This window comes from Equus quagga, chromosome 17 (genome assembly GCF_021613505.1).
Source record: "Equus quagga isolate Etosha38 chromosome 17, UCLA_HA_Equagga_1.0, whole genome shotgun sequence".
NCBI classification, from domain to species: Eukaryota; Metazoa; Chordata; class Mammalia; order Perissodactyla; family Equidae; genus Equus; species Equus quagga.
In genome coordinates, this window is record NC_060283.1 from 5992332 (window position 1) to 6012782 (window position 20451).

At 47.6% G+C, this 20451-nt stretch overlaps 1 protein-coding gene across 1 annotated transcript; it reads left to right on the top strand.

Annotated features, from left to right (window-relative positions):
• The first annotated feature begins 17163 nt into the window (after nucleotides 1-17163).
• On the top strand, nucleotides 17164-20068 carry MRPL11 (mitochondrial ribosomal protein L11). The gene is made up of 5 exons (XM_046644015.1): nucleotides 17164-17368; nucleotides 17733-17828; nucleotides 18264-18357; nucleotides 18443-18602; nucleotides 19773-20068. Exons 1-5 carry the CDS (start codon nucleotides 17246-17248, stop codon nucleotides 19876-19878), a joined length of 579 nt encoding a protein of 192 aa, XP_046499971.1. The 5' UTR covers nucleotides 17164-17245; the 3' UTR covers nucleotides 19879-20068.
• The last annotated feature ends 383 nt before the right edge of the window (nucleotides 20069-20451 follow it).

Here is a 20451-nt window from a genome sequence, read left to right on the forward strand (position 1 = left end):
CCCCTTTCCCCACATTAGCCCTGGGACTCTCCACCTCCCGTCTGAGACCCCGCCTCCCAGCTGGGGAAGCCTCAGGATTAGAAAAGGAGCGGGGGCGAGAAGGAGAGAGAAAGAAAATACCAGATGAGGCGGAAGAGGGGGTGTGCGTCAGCAGGGAAGTCGAGGAAAGCCGCTGCGTTTGACTCGAATCGCAGACCTGTCTTCCAGCCCAGCTCAGCCAGTTTCTCGCTGGGTGACCTCCGGCTGGCTCTGGGTCCCCGGGTGTCCAGAAACACCCCCCTCCTGCCCTCAGCATGCACACACCACCCGATATCCCGCAAAGGGGATGGAGACCTTTGGGGGTGCACAGTCCCTTACGGGCCTGGGCTTGCAAGAGATCTCGTCTCTCAGTCTCTTCTAGGTGCTGTACGCTGTGCTTTGAGCAAAATAAGCCCTTTAATTCCTGGAGGCGGGAATTGTTGTTACGACTAGAGATGGCAGGATGGGGCTCCCAGGTGCAGAGCAGGAGAGACCAGAGGTGCATCAGATAAGATCCCTACAGCTCATTATCTCTGGGACTATAACCAAGGCCTGGGGGAAGGCCAGGGGCTAGACCCTTAACCTGCGTCTTTGGTGTGCGTGTTTTATTGAGGAAATCAAGGAAGGCTACACAGAGGAGGTGGCCTTTGGCCCCAGTCATGAAAAATAAGAGAAAGTTTGCCCTCACCTTCCTGAGAGAGAGCATCCCACCCACCCAACTTGTTGTTTGTGAAGCTCCCAGTCTCCGAGACTCCCCCGGGGCCCCACCACATCTGCACACCCCACTAACTCCCCCACCTAAAAATAGTCCAGGATACCAACTGCTTTGCCAACTGTTCTGGGGCCCCAGCAACCAGATGAAACAAGAAAGCAGCCGGCAGCATGTCCTTTAGGGACAAAGGCACTCATTAATCAAAGAGAAACTCCCAGAGAGGCCACCGCCGAGCAGGCTGGACTGCTGGGCTGTTGGCAGCAGGTCCTACAAATCCTGCACCACAGAATAGCTCCCATCGCTGAACGCCTACAGTATGCCCACTTTCATGCCAGGTATGCACAGCCACCATAGGACGTGGGAACACTGAGACAGTCTCCTCCCCTTTGCACTCCCAGCTTCCAGCACATTGCCTGCCAGAGCAGACCCTCGGTGAACAGGTGCTGAATTACTATTAGAATCCTCAATTTACAAATGTGGAAACTGAGGCTGGGGGGCGGGGATACTTGCCCCAGGTCATACAGCCAGACAGGTATGGAGCTGAAGTTTGAGCAGAGCTCTAATGCTACCACCTGACACCAGACTGCAGGGAGGAAGGGCTGAGAGAAATTGCCTGGATTCACTGCAGGAGGCAGAGACTCCTCCTGGGGTAGAGCGCTGGGATCAGAGCCACGTGGTGGGCATGCCCAGACCACAACGGGCCTCTGGGAGCCTGGGGTTGGCCTGATCCCAGCATTGGTCAGGTGGGGGAAAGGAAGGGCGAGCTGGGACACCACCAACAGACGCAGATGCCCAAGTTCCATTCATGGCTTCTGGATCTAATATAGAGTCCCATGCTCTATTCTCAGAACTCCAGCTTCTTAATCTCTCTAGGCCTCAGTTTCCTAATTTGAAATGTGGGAATAATAATTGCACCTACCTGTGGTGGGATAAAAATTGGCAGTATTGTTCTGAAATCCCTTTGTTCAACCCCTCCCTTCTTTCTCCTCAATCTAGATCTTGACCCTACTGCTTCAAAAGAAGGGACAAAGGAAGGAAGAAGATACCACTTTTGTTTCTTTAATTCTTGGTTTCAAGTGCTCAAAGTTGAGGGGCTGGCATAAACAGTTTGGAAGAATATTTGTGTATCTAGTTGAGAAGGAATGTTGAAAAAAACAAAACAAACAAAAAGCAATAACAATAAGCTTTTTCTGTGCTGGGAGATTTGGAGAGGAGAGGAGAAGGAAGAGCTAAGATGCTGGGCTCTGCCCTTGAGGCCTTATTGTAGGTGGGGGGTGGGGTTGGGAAAAGAAAGAACCCTCGGATAGACTTGGGGATCCAGAGCAGAGGGGGCCTGGGCCTCATTGCTGAGGCTGAGCTTTGGAGGGGAGCCCTGGGAGCACAGTCAGGGGAGCAGTGGGTGGGGTTTGTGCCTGTGCCTGCAGGATGCGTAAGTGACACAGGAAAACCTTGAAATTTCTGTCCCCAAGAAGGGCAAAGCTCAGAGAGGTTGTTGGGAAGGGGTGTCATACCTGACAGGAGGTAGGGTCAGCCTACCTGGATTGACAACCAGAGGCCAGACGATGCAAGTACCTCAGTAGATGCTAGTCAGATTCCAGAATCACTGGTCCACAGGCCTCTGGATCTTTCCAGTGCCATGATGCTAGGGAAGTCTTCTTGGATCTGAGAAGCCATTCCAAGTAGAAGAGAGGTGAGGAGGCTGAAAGACTCAGAGTTTAAATCTGGAATGACTGAGGAAAGCTGAAACCTACTAGATGACACTGTCCCCCAACTGGTGCAATGGGGACTGGAGAGAGACGATGTTTAGTTCTGGAACAGGGGTGAACAAACTGCAGTCCACAGGCCAAATCCAGGCCGATGCCTGTTTTTGTAAACTATCTTTTCTTGGGGAACAGCCACACCCACTTGCATATGTATTGTTTATGGCTTCTCTCATGCTACAACAGCAGAGTTAAATCATGAGAGAGACTGTATGGCCAGTACAGTGTAAATATTTACTGCCTGACTCCTTACCAAAAAAGTTTGCTGACTTCCATTCTGGAAGGTGATAGAAGTTATAATTTATGCTCCCTTTTATAATGAAAGGACTGATGGCTTAAATATATACACTTGACACCCCACGTGGGGTCATTGTAAGGATTAAACCAAATGGTGCTTGTAGATAGCTCATCTCAGTGCCTGGCTGTATTAGTTAGCTATTGCTGCATAGCAAATTATCCCAAAACTTAATGACTTAGAATAATAAACATTTATTGTCTCACGCAGTTTCTGGCAGACAGAAATTTGGGAGCGGCTTAGCTGGGTAGTTCTAGCTTGGGGTCACTCATGAGGTTGCAGTCCAGTGCCAGCTGGAGCTCTAGTCATCTGAGAGCTTACCTGGGGCTGAAGCATCCGATTTCTATAAGATTCACTCAGTTACCTGGCAAGTGAGTGCTGGTTGTTGGCAAGAGGTCAACCATTCCTTTCCATTTGACTTCTTAAGGATGCTTGAGTGTCCCCACATCATGACAGCTGCCTTTCTTCACAGTGAGTGACCCAAGAGAGCAAGGCAGAAGTCACAATGTCTTCTATTTTTTACCTAGCCTCTAAAGCCACACGCCGTCATTTCTGTAATATCCTGTTGGCTACACAGATCAGCCCTATTCAGTGTGGGAGAGGACCACACAAGGGTGTGAGTATCAGGAGGCAGCGATCGTTGGGGGGCATCTTGGAGGCTGGCATCACAGACTGCCCTCTGACTCTCCTTCCATATTAAAAATGCACTCCCTCCCCAACCGCCCATGCCATCTCACCCCATGACCGCATCAGCTGGAAGACCAAAATCTCTTCCACTTAATCCAGGTCCGGGTATGCATAAGGCTCCCCAGGCATGCTTCCTTGGATACAGTCCCTCAAATACAGTTCTCCACCTGAAGACCTGTGAACTAAAGAGAGAAGTTATCTTCTTCTTACACATCCAACAGACGATGGTGGGACAGGCATAGAATCGTTGCCATAGATGCCCTCCTGGCCAAAAAAGGGGAATACGGGAGGCACACAGGAGTCACTGGTACATGGTAATTTTGAAACCTAGCAGGACACAAACTGGCATTTCTTTGATTAAAACTCAAAAACCTGGGAAGAATTATCCATGGCTCTTGGCTCCACCCTCTGGGCTCTTAGCTCCATCCCCTGAGTCATCCTTCCTTTTCTATGACAGGTAGCCTGATAACTGAGTAGTTTTCTCAGCCTGGTTCCTATCTATAGAAGTTTGGAGGGGGCTGGCCCATGGCCGAGTGGTTAAGTTTATGCGCTCTGCTTCGGCAGCCCAGGGTTTCACACGTTCGGATCCTGGGCACAGACATGGCACCACTCATCAGGCCATGCTGAGGCAACATCCCACATGCCACGACTAGAAGGACCCACAACTAGAAATATACAACTATGTACTGGAGGGCTTTGGGGAGAAGAAGAAAAAAATTAAAATTAATTAAAAAAAAGAAGTTTGAGGGATCCAAGTGCCTGTTTTTCATTTATAATATTTCTGTCCTTTACACTCCAAGTTGGCAGTATTTCTGCCAATACAATTCTAAAAACTTTGTAGATTTCTATGAATCTTATTGGGGTTCACTCCATTAAATTTGGCCCACAAATCTTTTTGAGATAAGTCCCTCTTGACCTTGGGCTTATGCTGATAGACAATGCCTGTAAGCTTCCTGAAAGACTTACTGGTTGGCTGAAAGGTTCTATTGCCTTAGACCTTTCTGGAGCCTTAACAAGGGATTTCACAGCCATACCTGGGGCTTCCACCTTGTGCCGTATTTTCCTGACAGTGCTCTGTATTTGCTCTTTTCCCAGAAGCCCTTTCTTATTTTTAGTGTGGTTGCTGTCCGGAGAGGCTGGGAACTCTCAAAATCTTCAAGTCCTAACTCCGTTTTGTTTAAAGTGCTTCTATCAGTTTATATCTCTCCTCTCACATTTTACTCTAAGCAGCAAGAAGAAATGAGGTGGTACCTTCAACATTTTGCCTGGAAACCTCCTTAGCTGGATCACGCAGTTCATCAGGTACGCTTTCTACTTTCCACATTACCACAGGTGACAGTGTTGCTAAATGTCCTGCCCCTGTATAACAAGGGTCTCCTTGCCTTGAGTATCCGATAACATTTTCCTCACTTCCTTCAGCCTTTACTGTCAGTTTATCAAAGGCTGTTAGGCTTCTACTGAAAGTATCCTTGGGGCTGTGGTGCACAGAGTCTTAAAGTGGCCCCCTACGATCCCCACTTCCTGGTATTCACACCTTTGTGTAATCCTCTCCCCTTGAGTGTAGCCAGGACGTATGACTTGCTCCTAACCAATAGAATATTAAAGGTGGCAGGATGTACATGACTACATGTACATGATTATGTTACATAAGTTCGTAGCACCTGTCTTCCTGGAGTCTTTCTTACTCCTTCACTGGCTTTGAAAAAGCGAGCTGCCATTTTGTGGGCTGCCCCACAGGGCCCCCTCCATTGGGAGGCCCACATGTCACGGAACTGCAGGCAATCTCTCGGAGCTGAAGATGGCCTCTGGCTAGCAGCCAGCAGAAAACTAAAGTTCTCAGTCCTAGAGCTGCAAGGAACTGAACTCTGCCACTGAAAGAGGACCCTTCCCCAGTCGAGTCTTAGATGAGACCACAACCAAAGCCAACACCTTGATCAAAGCCATGTGAGACCCTAAGCAGAGGACCCAGATAAGCCATGCCCAGACTCCTGACTCCACAGAAACTGTGAGGAAATAAATGTGTGTTGTGCTAAGCTGCTACGTTTGTGCTAATATTTTTATACAGCAATAGATAACTAACACAAGATTTTCTGATTTTCACTAACACTATCTCAGAATCTTTCTAGCCTCTGCTTACTACCCAGTTCCAAAGCCACTTCCATATTTTTAGGTATTTGTTATTGACCCCACTCCTGGCATCAAATCCGCATTAGTTATCTATTGCTGAGTGACAAATTACCCCAAACTAAATAGCTTAAAACAATAAACATTTATAGTTTTACACAGTTTCTGAGGATCAGGAATTTGAGAGCAGTTTAACTGAGTGGTTCTGGCTCAGAGTCTCTCACAGGGTCGCAGTTAAGAGATCAGCTGGGGGGGCTGGCCCCGTGGCCGAGTGGTTAAGTTTGCACGTTCCGCTGCAGGCGGCCCAGTGTTTCGTTGGTTCGAATCCTGGGCGCGGACATGGCACTGCTCATCAGACCACGCTGAGGCAGCGTCCCACATGCCACAACTAGAAGAACCCACAACGAAGAATATACAACTATGTACCGGGGGCTTTGGGGAGAAAAAGGAAATAATAAAATCTTTAAAAAAAAAAAAAAAGAGATCAGCTGGGGCTTAACTCACAACAAAGCCTGAGTGGGGCTGGTGGATCCACTTCCAAGCATTCTTGTTCAGATGCCTGTAAAGTTGCTGCTGGCTGTTGGCAGGAGGCCTCAGTTCTTCTCCACGTGAACCCTTCCAGAGGATTTCTTGAGTGTTCTCACAACATGGCAGCTGGCTTCCCCAAAACAAGTGACCAAAGAGTGTAAGACAGAAACCGTAATACCACATAGTGTTGCTTCTGCTCTACTCTGTTGATCGAAGTAATCGTGTGCTGCCCAGATTCAAGGGGAGGAAGTTAGATCCTACTCCTTGATGAGAGGAATATCTAAGAATTTTCAGCCACATCTTACAACCGCCGTACCCAACCAAACCATCTGCTGAAGTTTAGGACCCTTCTCCCCTTCCCTCACATCTGACTGGACCATAGATGGGATCCTGATTTAAAGACAGGCCAGCTATAGGCTATAAGGCATCCAATGCCCTTACCAGTTGGGAAAAGACAAGTCACAAATAAATTGTGTATATTGATATAATGAACCAGTGAGGATGGATGAACTATAGCCATATACAAGAATATGAATTAACCTTAAAACATAACATTGGGGTTTCACTTCTGGAAGGACAGAGTGAGGAGCCCTGCAGATGCCACCCCCCACCCCCACCATCAGTGAAACTGGTGCAAATTGAGAAAACAACAACAACCATGTAAAGTCTCTGGAAATGGTCTTAAGAGCATAAAGCAAATGAAGAAACATTTACTCAAGAAAATCTACTATATTTTCAATTATACCTCAATAAAGCTGAAATTTTAAAAACTTTTAAAAAGAAAATCTACTAAAACTCAGTAGGAAAAGAAGAGTCTGTGGTATTTAAACCAAGGCCTGCTCCCTCCCTACTGCTCCCACTTCAGTAAGACCAAAACTCCACTCCACACTGGAGAAGCCAAGAACACAGGGCTCCCTGCCCCCTCAGGTCCCAGTTGGAGGGCTATCTTCCCAGGAGCAGCAGGATGTCACTGACCCAGCTACCTTTGGTTGAAGCTAACTTCTGAGTGAGTGTGGCTGTGAGGTGGAGCTTCTTTTTTCCACTTAGACCCCTCTCGTGGGGTGGAAGCTCAACCTTGGACATGCCAGTACCAGAGCCAAGGGGCAGAAGCAGGTAGCAAAAGTGAGAGCTCCAAATCCCTCCCCAAAGGAACTGACTTCATTTGCAACAGGGCGCGGAGAAATTTCAAGTTCAAGCCTAAAGGCACTCTCAAAAACAATGGCAGTTGCAGTGATAACCAGTTGGGGAGAGATAGATAGACTCTGGAAATATAAGGTAAACTGTAGGTTGCTAATTTGCTGGAGAGAAATGGGGAAAGAAACCAGTAGGAGGAAGACACCGCCCCTCCACCCCCCGCTGCCCCGTACCAGAGTCAGAACAAATCTGAAACACTAGTCTTGGCAACTATTCCTTCAAAGAGTCCGAATTTGATTGGATCAATTTGCGGAGCAATTTATGTCCCAAGACATTCTTGAAGACAATAGAGAACTCAGCTGTCCATGAATGGAGCTTAACAGCTGGATGTGGCCAGGGAAAGAGTCAGTCAAGGAAAACCCTCCCCAAACTGCTGTTATCCTGGGGTGACGGTGGGCATACTCAAGGCGGCACCCGCTGCAGACCTACAACAGAGGCTTTATACTCAAGCTGCGTGAAGGGGGAGATGGACTTTACTAAAATAATCCAGCCAGTGACTAAACAAGCAGGTAACAATAACAGGCCCTGGAGGAGGTGTACCAGTACTAATTTGCTACAATATATTATTTAAAATCTTATATTTCCAACAAAAAAATTATGTCATGCAAAGAAACAGAAAAGGATAAGCCATAGACTGGGGAAAAAGTAGGCAGTTGTTGTGAGGATATGGGGAAATTGGCACCCTCACACACTGCTGGTGGGATTGTAAAATGGTGCAGCCACTTAGGAAAACAGTCCAATAGTTCCTGAAACAGTTAAACATAGAGTTACCATTTGACCCAGCAATTCCCTCCTAGGTGTATACCAAGAGAAAGGAAGACGTGTATGGACAAAAAGTTGTGTGCAAATGTTTGTGACAGCATTATTCATAATAGCCAAAAGGTGGAAGCAATCCAAGTGTTCATCAATTGTTGAATGGATAAACAAAATGTAATATACCTATACAATGGAATATTATTCAGCCGTAAAAAGGAACAAAGTACTGACATGTGCTACAACTTTGAAAACATTATGGATGGACCTTGAAAACGTGCTAAGTGAAAGAAACCAGTCACAAAAAGCCACATATTATATGATTCCGTTTATAGGACATGTAAAAATAGGAAAATCTATAGAGATAGGAAGTGGATTAGCAGTTGCTTAGGGCAGAGAAGGATGGTGGAATGAGTGGTGATAGCTAAAGGGTACGAGTTTCTGTTTGAGGAGGTGAAAATGCTCCAAAATCGACTGTGGTGATGGTTACATATATCTGTGAATATGGTAAAACCCACTAAACTTTAAATTTTAAGTGAGCGAATTGTATAATATGTGAATTATATCTCTGTATAGCACTTACAAGAAAAAAAAAAAACCAGAAAAACAATGTTGTGCAAAAGAAGCCAAATAGTATTCATTCTCTATGATTCTATTGATATAAAGCTCAAAAATAGCCCAAACTAAGCTATGTCAGTTCAGGATGCACACTTAAGTGGTAAAAATAAAGGCAAGGAAGCATAGCATAGCGTAAAAATCAGGACGGTGGTTATAATTGGGAAGGAGCACACAGGGAACGTCGGGGTGCTGTCCAGGGTGCTGCTCAATTTCTTGACTGAGTGGTTCTTACCTGGGTTCTTGTTTTATAATAGTTTGTTAAGTTGTACATTTATGTTGTATGAGCTTTTTGTTTGTTTATGATATATTTTTAATAAAAATGTTAAAAATAAGATAAGCTGGTTCAATCAAACCCTCACGGTCTGCAGTTTGAATGAGTAGAGACTCTTTCCAGGTTAGGAGGTAGAGGAAACTGGTGAGGCTGTGACAGCCATGACCAGAGTGAGTGAAGAGGGCAGAACTTGAGGGAGCCGAGGAAGTCAGTGAGAGCACATAGGATGGCAGTGCAGGTACAAAGAAAGAAGGAAGTGAGAACCATGGGAGGGGCTAGGAAGGGTCCCTAGAGTGTCAAATCCTGATAATCTTCTGGTTTGTTCATTTATTTACCCATTCATCAACAATGTTATTAAAAATCTACTTTGTGGCATCCCGGTGAACTTGCTTCTCCCTAATCCCGAATGATACATCCCCAGCAATCATGTTTATTTCTGTGACATCAGCCCCTGGCAACAGCCAAACGGAGAGGGGTGCCATCTTGACCCAGGATGGGCCAATCACATTCCGTCTGCTGGGAATTTGGAATGGAAATTCAGATAGTCATTTTCTACCATAGAGTTGAAGAATCATGGAAACCTGATTTTGCTATGCCAAAGCTTCACCCTTGGTGGGCACTTGACCCAAGTCTCAAAACACAATGGGGGATAAGTGAATTAACTGCTTTCCCACCTGATACAAGAACTGCCACTTCCTTCCTATGACATGAGACTCATCCATACCTACCACTTGGCTTCTATTTGGACAGCTCCATAGTTTTTATGTCTGTTACTTTCAAATCCCACTTCCGGCACCAATTTCTGCATTATTTATGGGTTACATAAGGAGGAAAAAAAGACAGAGACTAAAATTAGACACAAGATGGTATTGTAGAATCCTACTGTAATAGATATTTGATATACCTTTTGACTGTCTATAATCTGAAAATTTTTCCTCTGTGTGTGTGTGTGTGTGTGTGTGTGTGTGTGTGTATGTGTAATCCCAACTTGATGAGACAGCCATAAAGCTTGAAAATACCAGATACTCCCTTTCCCAGCATCCCTTGCATCTAGGGTACAGGCACATGTGTTAGATTCTTCCAATCAGAGGCATTGGGTCCATTCAGTCTGCTTCAGACTGAATTATTAGAGGCTAGTTCCAAAGGAGCAGGGGTGATAGAGGTAGCAGTGGCTACATCCAATTTCAGAAGTAGCAGTGAAAGTGGTTCCAACTGCAGAGTCTGCAGCCCTCTGTCCATGGTGCCAGAGGTGTCAGTGCTGGGTCTGTGTCCAGTGGGGGCTGTGGTTTGTTCGTAGGACCAGTTCTGTAGCATCTATTTGGGTGGTGTTCCTACTTGCCTAGCTACCGAGCCTACTTCCCTAGGCAGCCTGGAGATTCTGTGATTTCCTCAATATCCTTTCATGATTTTTTTTTCTGCTTAGGTTGTCCAGAATTGGCTTCTGTGCTTGAAATTAAGTGCTTGAAATTGACTGACACCCCTGCAAACCTGAACACAGTCCTTCCTGAGGAGTGGTGATAGACGGTGGGAAGCTTAAGGCATCACCTCTTCTCCTTTCTTATCTCTTTATCTCTCTGTATGTTGGCATCGTTCTTCCCTCTCTGCAGACCAACATACTTGGCCTGAGGTAGGAAACGGCTGCCTCGCATCCCCCAAATTTTGATACCTCCTCCTTTCAAGAAGCCAGTGCAGACTGAGAATAGAATTGCTAACTTTTAATTAAAAGTTACAAAGGGAAGAACCGTGATCCAGCTTGGGTGAGATGCTTGCTCCTGGCCAGTCAACTACAGACAGGCAGGGTCATGGCATACAAAAGTGGTTGCTGGGGTACAACCCCGTGGATTGAGGGTGCAGTTTTAGAGAATGGGGAAGCTCCAGGTCATGGATTGGACTCAGTGGTGTCCACTACAAAAAGCAGTTAAGTGTAGTGAGGTGAAGAGGGCCCAGGAGGGTATGAGGCTGGAAGATGAGTTCAACCTAACGTCCAGCGACCCTTGAGAGGCAAGCTGAGAAGTTAGGATTTTACCTCCTGGATGACGTGGATCTACTCAGAAGCTTCTGCTGATTGAAGTTTTAGATATTCGAGGTAGGAAACTTTTAATGTACAGAAAAATAGAAAGAGGAAAAAGTCATTCTCAATTTTACTACCCACAACCACTATTACCATTTGGGTATATTTTCTGTCCAGTTTTTTTTCTAAGTGTGTACACACACACACACACACACACAATTGTAATCATACTCTGTATACACAATTCTTCTTTGAGCATCTAAAATTATATCATAAGTATATTTCCACGTTATTAAGTATTCCTCCTACATACGGCTAGGATGGCTACAGATGGCCTCTTTGAAGAGGAGGCATTAGACTTGAGATCAGAAAGATAAGGAACCAGTCTTCCAAGCAGAAGTAATAGCTTGATGGGTTTGAGGATGAATGTAAAGAAAAACTCCTCTCGTTTTTCTTCTCTACTGACACTCAATCCATTTTCTAACTCTGGCAGACACCAGGTTGGTGCCCCACAAATTAACTCAATTCTGACATTGGAGATTTGTACCTGAAGATAGTGCAGACTCCACAGATTAAGGACCCAGTCCCACAAGACTGCTCCCACTTCAGATGCCAATTGCAGGTCCAGGTTGTCACCTGTGCTTCTGACCAATTGGCTGTAAATCAGAAGTTCCCATGACTTCCTCCTCAGGTTCCATGATTTGCTGGAAAGGCTCATAGAACTCAGGAAAACAGTTTACTCACTAATGCTGATTTATTACAAAGAATATTTCAGGAGCCAGCCCGGTGGCATAGTGGTTAAGTTCGCATACTTCGCTTCAGTGGCCCAGAGTTCATGGGTCTGGATCCTGGGCACAAACCTATGCAACTCTCATCAAGCCATGCTGTGGCAGCATCCCACATACAAAATAGAGGAAGATTGGCACTGATGTTAGCTCAGCAACAATCTTCCTCAAACAAAAAGAGGAAGATCGGTAACTGATGTTAGCTCAGGGCCAGTCTTCCTCACACACACACACGCAAAAATAATGTTTCAAAGAGTACAAATGAACAGCCAGATGGAAGAGATGCAGAGAGCAAGGTATGGGGAAGGGGCATGGAGTTTCCAAGCCCACTTTGGGAGTATCACCCTCCCAGCACTTCCACATGTTCACCAACCAGGAAGCTCTCAGAACCTTGCCCTTTTGGGTTTCTAAGAAGGATTCAGGGGTTGGCCCGGTGGTGCAGCAGTTAAGTTCGCACATTCCACTTTGGTGGCCCATGGTTCGCCAGTTCGGATCCCGGGTGCGGACACTGCACCACTTGGCACGCCATGCTGTGGTAGGCATCCCACATATAAAGTAGAGGAAGATGGGCACGGATGTTAGCTCAGGGCCAGTCTTCCTCAGCAAAAAGAGGAGGATTGGCAGCAGTTATCTCAGGGCTAATCTTCCTCAAAAAAAAAAAAAGATTCATTAAGGAGGCATGATTGATTAAATTATTGGTCACTGGTGATTAATTCAATCTTCAGCTCCCTCTCCATTCCCTGGAGGTCAGGGAGTGGGGACTAAAAGTTCCAACCCTCTGTTCACATAGTTGGTTCCCGTGGCAACCAGTCCCATCCTTTGGTTATCTAGAGGCTTTCCAAAAACCACCATATTCACATAAACTCAAATGTGACCAAAAAGAGCTTGCTGTGAATAACAAGAGACTCCCCTTTCAGCTTTATGGCTCTTATCATTTAGGAAATTCCAAGGGTTTTAGGAGCTCTGTGCCAGGAACCAGGACAAAGACCAAATATATACTTCTTATTATAAATCACAATACCACACCAACTAAGGAGGTCATTGTGGCTGGAGTGGAATGAGGGAGGGAGGAGAAGGAGTGGTGGGCAGAGGAGGATGGGGAGGGGGCCAGATCATATCAGGCCTTGTCAGGCAATTATGAGTTTACTTGGGTTCCAGTGGGAAGTCATTGGAGCAGGTGAGTGACAAATTCTGACTTATGCTTTAGAAAGATCCCTCTTGGCTGCTGGAGAAGGGTCTGTAGAGGAGCCAATGTGGAAGCAAACCTCTGTTAGTGATGAAGTCAAGGCTGCCCCAGGGAGAAAAAGCCCAAGGCGTCCTGCCCTACATACGGATCTACGTCATTCTCCGGGAAGCATAAGACGTCCTGACCCGATCCAATCTGATTCTTATCTAAAGTTATAGGACCACCCAATAACCAGACCCCACCTACACTGATACCATTTTAATGACTTTTTTACGTCATCTTTCCTTTGCCTTGTAAAGAGATAACTCACATACCTATGCCTTATAAATTTAGCCCTACACTCAACCCACGTTTGCAGCTCTTCACCGCCCATGGGTCCTGTCCTCATGCTATTCTCTGAATAAAGGAGCACTACTACCTTGGGAGTCCAAGAAATCTTTCTTTCGACTCCTCGGCTCCCCAAGCTCGCATCATTAGGAAGCTGTTGTCATCCAGGTGAAAGATTTTGGTTCTGAGACTAGGCTCACAGAAGTGGAAGTCGAGGAGATAATATATGCAAGGATCAGATATTTACAAAGACCCACTGCACGCCAGGTCCTAGGTCAGGCACTGAACATGCAGAAATGACAGAGGTGTGACATCATTTCTTAGGGTCACACGGGCCACTGCCATGCCTTTCTATTGTTTTTGGCTATGAGCATTAGTAAGAAACACATTCACTGTGGCCCACAACACGCACACAATGGAAGCACGAGTTTCATAAGACAATACATATCTTTACCCCATGTAATGTATTCTGCTATCTTCTATTTTATTCCGTTCTATTTTCATTAAAAATGCTGGTTAAACTCACAAAATCAATTTCACAATCCACTGACAGGTTACAACTCTAGTTTGAAAAAAGCCATGTCTAAAATCAGGGTGTCGGCATGTCTGGTTTCTCCTGAGGCCTCTCCTTCTCCAGGCGCCACCTTCTCGCTGTGTCCTCACGTGGTCTTTCCTCTGGGCACTCAAACCCCTGGTGTCTCTTCGCATGTCCAAATTTCCTCTTCTTATAAAGAAGATTGAGTGTCAGTCAGATTGGATTAGGGCCCAACCTAACAGCCTCATTTTAACTTAATCACCGCTTTAAAGGCCCTATCTCCAAATACAGTCACGCTCAGAGGTACTGGGGGTTAGGGTTTCAAGATATTACTCCTTGAGGGGAGATAATTCAGCCCGTAACAGGCACTTTCCTGAGAGATAGGGAAGCAGAGGGAGCCGGTCTGAGTGTCCAGGTCTGCACATGCACAGACAGGAGAGCGCAGGGTGGCAGGGACGTGTAGTGCTCTGGTGTGGCTGGAGGGTACAGTGTGAGGTAGGGAGCAGCAGATTGGAGGGGTTAGCAGGACTAGATCCAGGGCTTTGAATCCCAGACCAGCAAGTGTAGACTTTAGCTTGTAGAGCAATGGGTCTTGGCAGGATCCCCTGGGGCACCCTGAAAAGTACAGATATCCCTGCATTTTAACAAGTGTCTCCAATGGACCAAGACCCACACGCTGGGAAGAGAAGCTGTAGGTGCCATTGACAAGCTTTAGACAGGGGCCTGAATCTGGCCAAGTTGGAGAGGATGGATTTGAGGGGCAAGAATGGAGGCAGAGGGGCCACAAAGGGGGCTGTCCTGCACGTTTAGCCAAGAAAAGATGAAGTGTGAATGGACAATAGTAATAGTTAACCTTTATAGAGTGCCTGCCATATGCCACGAGCCCAGCCTGAGCTAAGCACCCTACCTGGGTAGTCACTTTGAATTCTCTCAACACTCCTGTGTGGTAGGTATCTTTATTATTCTTACTTCACAGTTGAGAAAACTGAGGCCCAGAGAGGTGACGGGACTTGCCCCAAGTCACACAGCTAGGGAGAAGTGTGTATGTGTTGGGAGAGGCAGAACTTGGATGTCAGCCCTGCTCTCTGGGCAGTCACAGAGGGGATGGCAGAATGGGCAGGAGCTGTGGGGACGTAAGTGGGTAAGACTTAGGGAAAGGTTGAATGTGGGGGCAGAGGGAGCGGGGTGAGCTATATATGGGGAGTTCTAGGTCCCTAACTCCCCATGACTGCAATCAAAGGTTGAAAGGAGCCCAGTTTGCAAGGCAGACTAGGGATTGGATCCTAGAGCCAAATGGTCTGGGTTCAAATCCCGACTCTCCCACTTTCTAGCAGTGTAACTTTGGACAAGTGATTTAACCTCTCAGTGCTCTAGTTTCCTCATCTATAAAGTGGGAATAATAATGGCACCCATACCTCATAGGGTTGTAATGAGGTACTCATAAAGATGGACACAGTTCATACTGCACAAGCATCTGTTGACTAAGATAAATTCTAAGCATCTCTTGAATTGGCCCCAAGCCACCATCATCTCTCCACCATCTTCCTTCCCTGGCCTAATGGGTCTCCCTGCATCCAATCCTTGTCCTCCTCCAATCCCTCTACATACCCAAGCCAGGGTGACTTTTTCAAGGTGAAAATACGATGCAAATGCTTAACTCTTCAAGGGGATTCCTACTGCATAGCCCACAGGGCTGGCAAGGCCTGCATAACCCGGCTCCCACTCACCTGTCTGGCCTCATCTTCGCCACTGAACATTCTCACCTCATACGTTTCCAAAGGCAGGTGAGAGAGTTGTTTCCTTATAATCTGTAAGAGCTAGACTAATAAAAACTGTCCTTTCTTTGCTAGGAAGTGGAGATTGCACCCAATAGAGCCCAGTTTGTCCCAGGCTGCATTCTTGGCTCCCTGAGCACCTGCCATGCCCATCTGCTTCCTGATTCCTTCCTTCAGGAAGGATTTATTTCATTATTTGTAAATAAAGTCTGGGTGGTGTGAGGCACCCCGAGATAAATCATATCCAGCTTGGTTTGCTCTGGGCCAGACCCGCTTCTACGTGCTTTACCCGAATTAACTAATTTCCTATGATGTAGGTACTATTATTAGCCCTATTTTATTAGTGAGGAAATCGAAGCACAGGGAAGTGAATTATCATGCCCAAGGTTTTACAGCTGGTAAATCAAAGAGTCAGCTTGGTTCCAGAGCCTTGATAAGGCTAATGAGGCTGAATGTTATAAAGAACTTGACGGACTGCAGAGGCAGGAACAATTGCGTTTAATTAGTGGGGGTCCAACACCAATTCATAACAAAAAAATGTATGTGTCTCATGGTTTAGTGTGGTCTGACATGGATTATCTCATTTCACTAGATGAGGAGGTCTAGAGTCGTGGTAAACAGCACAAGGTCTTGAATCAGATAATCTAGATATTTGCTTCCCAGCCCTGTCACTTACAGAGTAGGTCCCCTATTTATGCCTCGAATTTTTCATTTGTCAGCGAGGTTTAACAAAACAATTTACCTCATGCCGTTTTGAGGACTAAGCAAGCTAAGAATGCCCTGGAAGCACTTATCAGAGTGCCTGGCATATAGCAAGTGCTCAAAAAAAAAAAAAAAAAAAAGTTAAAAGATATAATAAGATGTTGGCTTATTTTATTGGACGCAGATGATGTGTCAAACATGCTCCTGGCCTGTTAAGCCTCACAACAACTCTGTGAGGCTTTTGTCTTCGTTGTGCAGTTACTAACACATGCTTCCCAGGTGCCAGGCATGGTTCTAAAGCATTTTGCTAACTCAGTCCTCACAACAAGCCCCAGGAGTAGGTGCCGCATATCGTAATCCCCATCGTACGGGGAGGAAACTGAGCACAAATTAACTCGATCAAGCTCACAGCCAGCAAGTGGAGGAACCGGGCAGTACGCTCCCAGGGTCTGTACTTTTATCCATACTGCCTTTCAACAACAGGGGCGGCAAGAGGCTCAGAGGAGAGACTCCCACGCCTAAGAACAAGCTGTGGGTTCATTTCAAACCGAAGGATTATCATTGTGCCCAGCAGATGGCGCCCCAGCGTATAACGATTTGCGGGATTTTTTCCCTAAGCGGTCAAACTACCATACCCACAATGCTATGCGGGCCTTAAGGACCGCCCCCTCCTCCAGTTTAGCTGTTCGAGGTACTGCCTGTGTGCTCTCCGGAGGAATATGCAGAGTCGAGCCATTCGGATCCTTCCCCTATCTTCAGATGGCAAGTTAAAAGTTGTCTCTTCTTTTTCTCACACTCCTCGTCTTACTAGTTGGAGGACAGAAGGATTGAAACAACGCTGTTTGCTGGCTTCACCTACCCTAACCTAACGTGAGGACCCTTGACCTCTGACCCAAGATGGCGGCGTCCAGTATTGTCGGTTTGCTTTTGCCCTGAGGTGAACTAAGGCGGGGAAGCCAGCATCATGTCGAAGCTAAGCCGGGCCACGCGGGCCCTCAGGAAGCCCGAGGCCGGCGGCGTGATCCGGACCATCGTACGGGCAGGCCAGGCCATGCCCGGGCCCCCACTGGGCCCCATCCTGGGTCAGGTGCAGCCGCGGCTGGAACTCGGCTTGGGAGGCATCGGAGGGTGGGAGCTCGTATGCGGGTGGTGGGCGCGGGCTCTGGAGCCAGGGAGGCCTCGGTTCAAAGCTCGGCTCTGCTCACGCGCTTTATGTCGTTGCGTGAGTTACATAGCCTCTGCGAGCCTCAGCTTCCTCACCGGGCTGTTGTGAGGATGAAGAGGGAGGTGCATACAGATCATCTGGCACATAAAGTGGTAGTGGAATCTGGGTAGAGGAAAGAGGGTGGGAACGTAGAGAAGTGAAGAGAGAGGAGAAAACGGACGGAGCCTCCTGGGTGGTAGGAAGCCATCCTTTCCTCCCCACGCTAACCCCCGTGCCTCCCTCACAGCGAGGCGTTTCCATCAACCAGTTCTGCAAGGAGTTCAACGAGAAGACAAAGGACATCAAAGAAGGCATTCCTCTGCCTACAAAGATTTTTGTGAAGGTGCGGAGTCTCGACTTTGATCCCCAGTTTCCTTCTCATCCCCCCTCTTCTCCCGTAGATCCTGGGGCTGGTCACCTGCGACTGCTCCGCTGCTCTTAACTTGGGACAAGTCTCTTCCTGTTACTGGGCCCCGGTTTCCCCATTTACACGGTGGACAGTAGCCCGTGTCTTTTCTGAGCCCGCCCTGCCATGGTGCAGTTCCTCCCTTTGCCTCTGCATCTCACCGGGGCTTCCAGAGCAGAGTTGGGCCCGGAATAGAAGTGACAGGGATGTTTGCTGCAGATTTACTTTCCCGGTGGTTTTGTGGTCTGTTAGAGGGACACTGTCGGAAGATGAGTCAAGAGAAAGGGGTCAGGAAGTTAGTTCCCAGGGCTGGGGCAGCAGGGGTTGGGGGAGGCAGGAAGAGATAGTCTCATATTTCTTTTTTCCGTTAAGCCTGACAGGACATTTGAAATCAAGGTTGGACAACCTACCGTTTCCTACTTCCTGAAGGCAGCTGCTGGGATTGAGAAGGGGGCCCGGCAGACAGGTAAGGGCCAGGATTAGCACTTGGGATTCTGGGGCTCTGGAAGGAAGCAGTGACACCTGAAGGGTTACTTGTGCCTTCCTCCTAGGGAAGGAGGTGGCAGGCCTGGTGACCTTGAAACATATATATGAGATCGCCCGCATCAAAGCTCAGGATGATGCCTTCGCCCTGCAGGACGTGCCCCTGTCCTCTGTTGTCCGCTCCATCCTTGGCTCTGCGCGTTCCATGGGCATTCGTGTGGTGAAGGAGTGAGTGTCCTGGGGAGACATGGTGTAAGGGGAGGGCCTGGAAAGTTCTTGACTCTAGCACAAAGCCGAGAGAGCCCATTCTGGTGGGAAAGCCAGCTTCTGAGTCTAAGGACCTTAGATTCTTGGGGGTGGGGAGCCTCATTCATTCATTTGGAATGTATTCATTAAGCACCTATTACGTATTAGACATTGGATGCAGCTAGGAAGGAGGTAGCCATACTTGGCCCTGCTCCTAACGAGCTCACAGTCCAGACATGGAGGGAGATCCATAAATGGAGCATTAGACTGCCGCCTGGTCACTGTTGGTAAAAGGAACCACAGGTGTCTTGAGGACAGAGAATACGGCTCCTGGTTTTGCCCAGTGTGTCAGTGAAGGCTTGTAGGGGAGGTGATATCTAAACAGACCTGGAAAAGGGGGTCAAGGACTTGGGGCAAGCGTTCTAAGAGTGGAAAAGTCCCTGTGAAGGATGGGAGGCGAAAGAGTGAAGGAAGGAAGTTCAGGTGATCTGGGTGTGCAGGACTAGAGGCAGAGTGGGAAACAGTGTGAGGGAGGCAAGGTAAACAGGGACCAGTCGGGTCTCAAGTTCAGACTTGACCCCAAGACCAACAAGGGCCCCCTCATGGGGCTTTGGTTGACCTCAGTTTCCTTGAAATGAGGTGTTGGGTGGGAGAGCATCTGGCCCAGACACCAGCAGGGGCAGCACTCAGCCCTTTACTGGCCTCTTGCTGCTGGTGTCACACCTCATGCCAAGGCTGATGGTTGGTTGTTTCCCAAGAGGGGTGGGGTTAAGCATGGAACAGGGATGGACTTTACTTTTCTCAGGTAAAGAACTGAGGGTACAGAGGGGAGTAAATCTGATCCCTGCTCTGAGGGAGACACACATGCACAGCCCGATGACTTCCTTGTACAAATGTTTTGGAATACAGAGGAAGGCCCGGTTCATCTATATCCCAATACAGCTGAGGCCTCAAAGGACGAGTAGAGCTTTAAGAAGGGAATAAAAGGTGGGGTGGTGGGCTGGCATTCCTGGCAGAGGAAGCAGATGAGCAAAGGAATGGAGGCTGGGAAGTCCAGAAGGGGAGAAAGGGTCTGAGACAGTGACACGGGCACTGTGAGCTCCCTACCACAGGCTAGCCATTCACTTTCTGTCTGTTTTTCTGCACCTGCAGCCTCAGTTCTGAAGAGCTGGCAGCTTTCCAGAAGGAGCGAGCCATCTTCCTTGCTGCTCAGAAAGAGGCAGATTTGGCAGCCCAGGCAGAAGCTGCCAAGAAGTGACCCTTGTGTCCCACACTCCAGGATTTTGAAGGGAGTAGCTGGGAAGGGGGCCAGTTGGGAAGACTGTGCCAAAGGGGAGGAAGGGAGGTCACACTGGTCTGATCCTTATTTCCCTGACTTTAAAGTATATATTTTTACACGTATGGATGTATCAAGGGATCAAGCCTGAATAAACATCCTTTGTCACCGATTCTTGACTTCTGCTTTGGGACACCAGGGGGAGGCACCAGTACTGACAGTAGCCACCGTGGACAGACATTAGCTGCCCCAGGAAGTAGTAGCCTTCATGCCGCTTCTCAGATGTGTGATCCAAGGCTCAGCCAAGCAGAACAACTTGCTCAGGTTCTGAATTGGCAGAGGTGGAGTAGGATCCTGGCCTTCCGATTTGAAATCCTGTGTTTTTTCCCTCTCTCCAGGGATGAGAGAATAGGCAGGCTGGGTAGGGGCCGTGGATGCTGGGGTTTGGGGGTACAGAAGCAGCAGCTTGCTTTTGCTTCCATCAGAAATATCTTTTATCTCTTGAGGACTTGCCTCCTCAACGGAAACAACCCCCTGTGGCCACTTCAGGTCAGG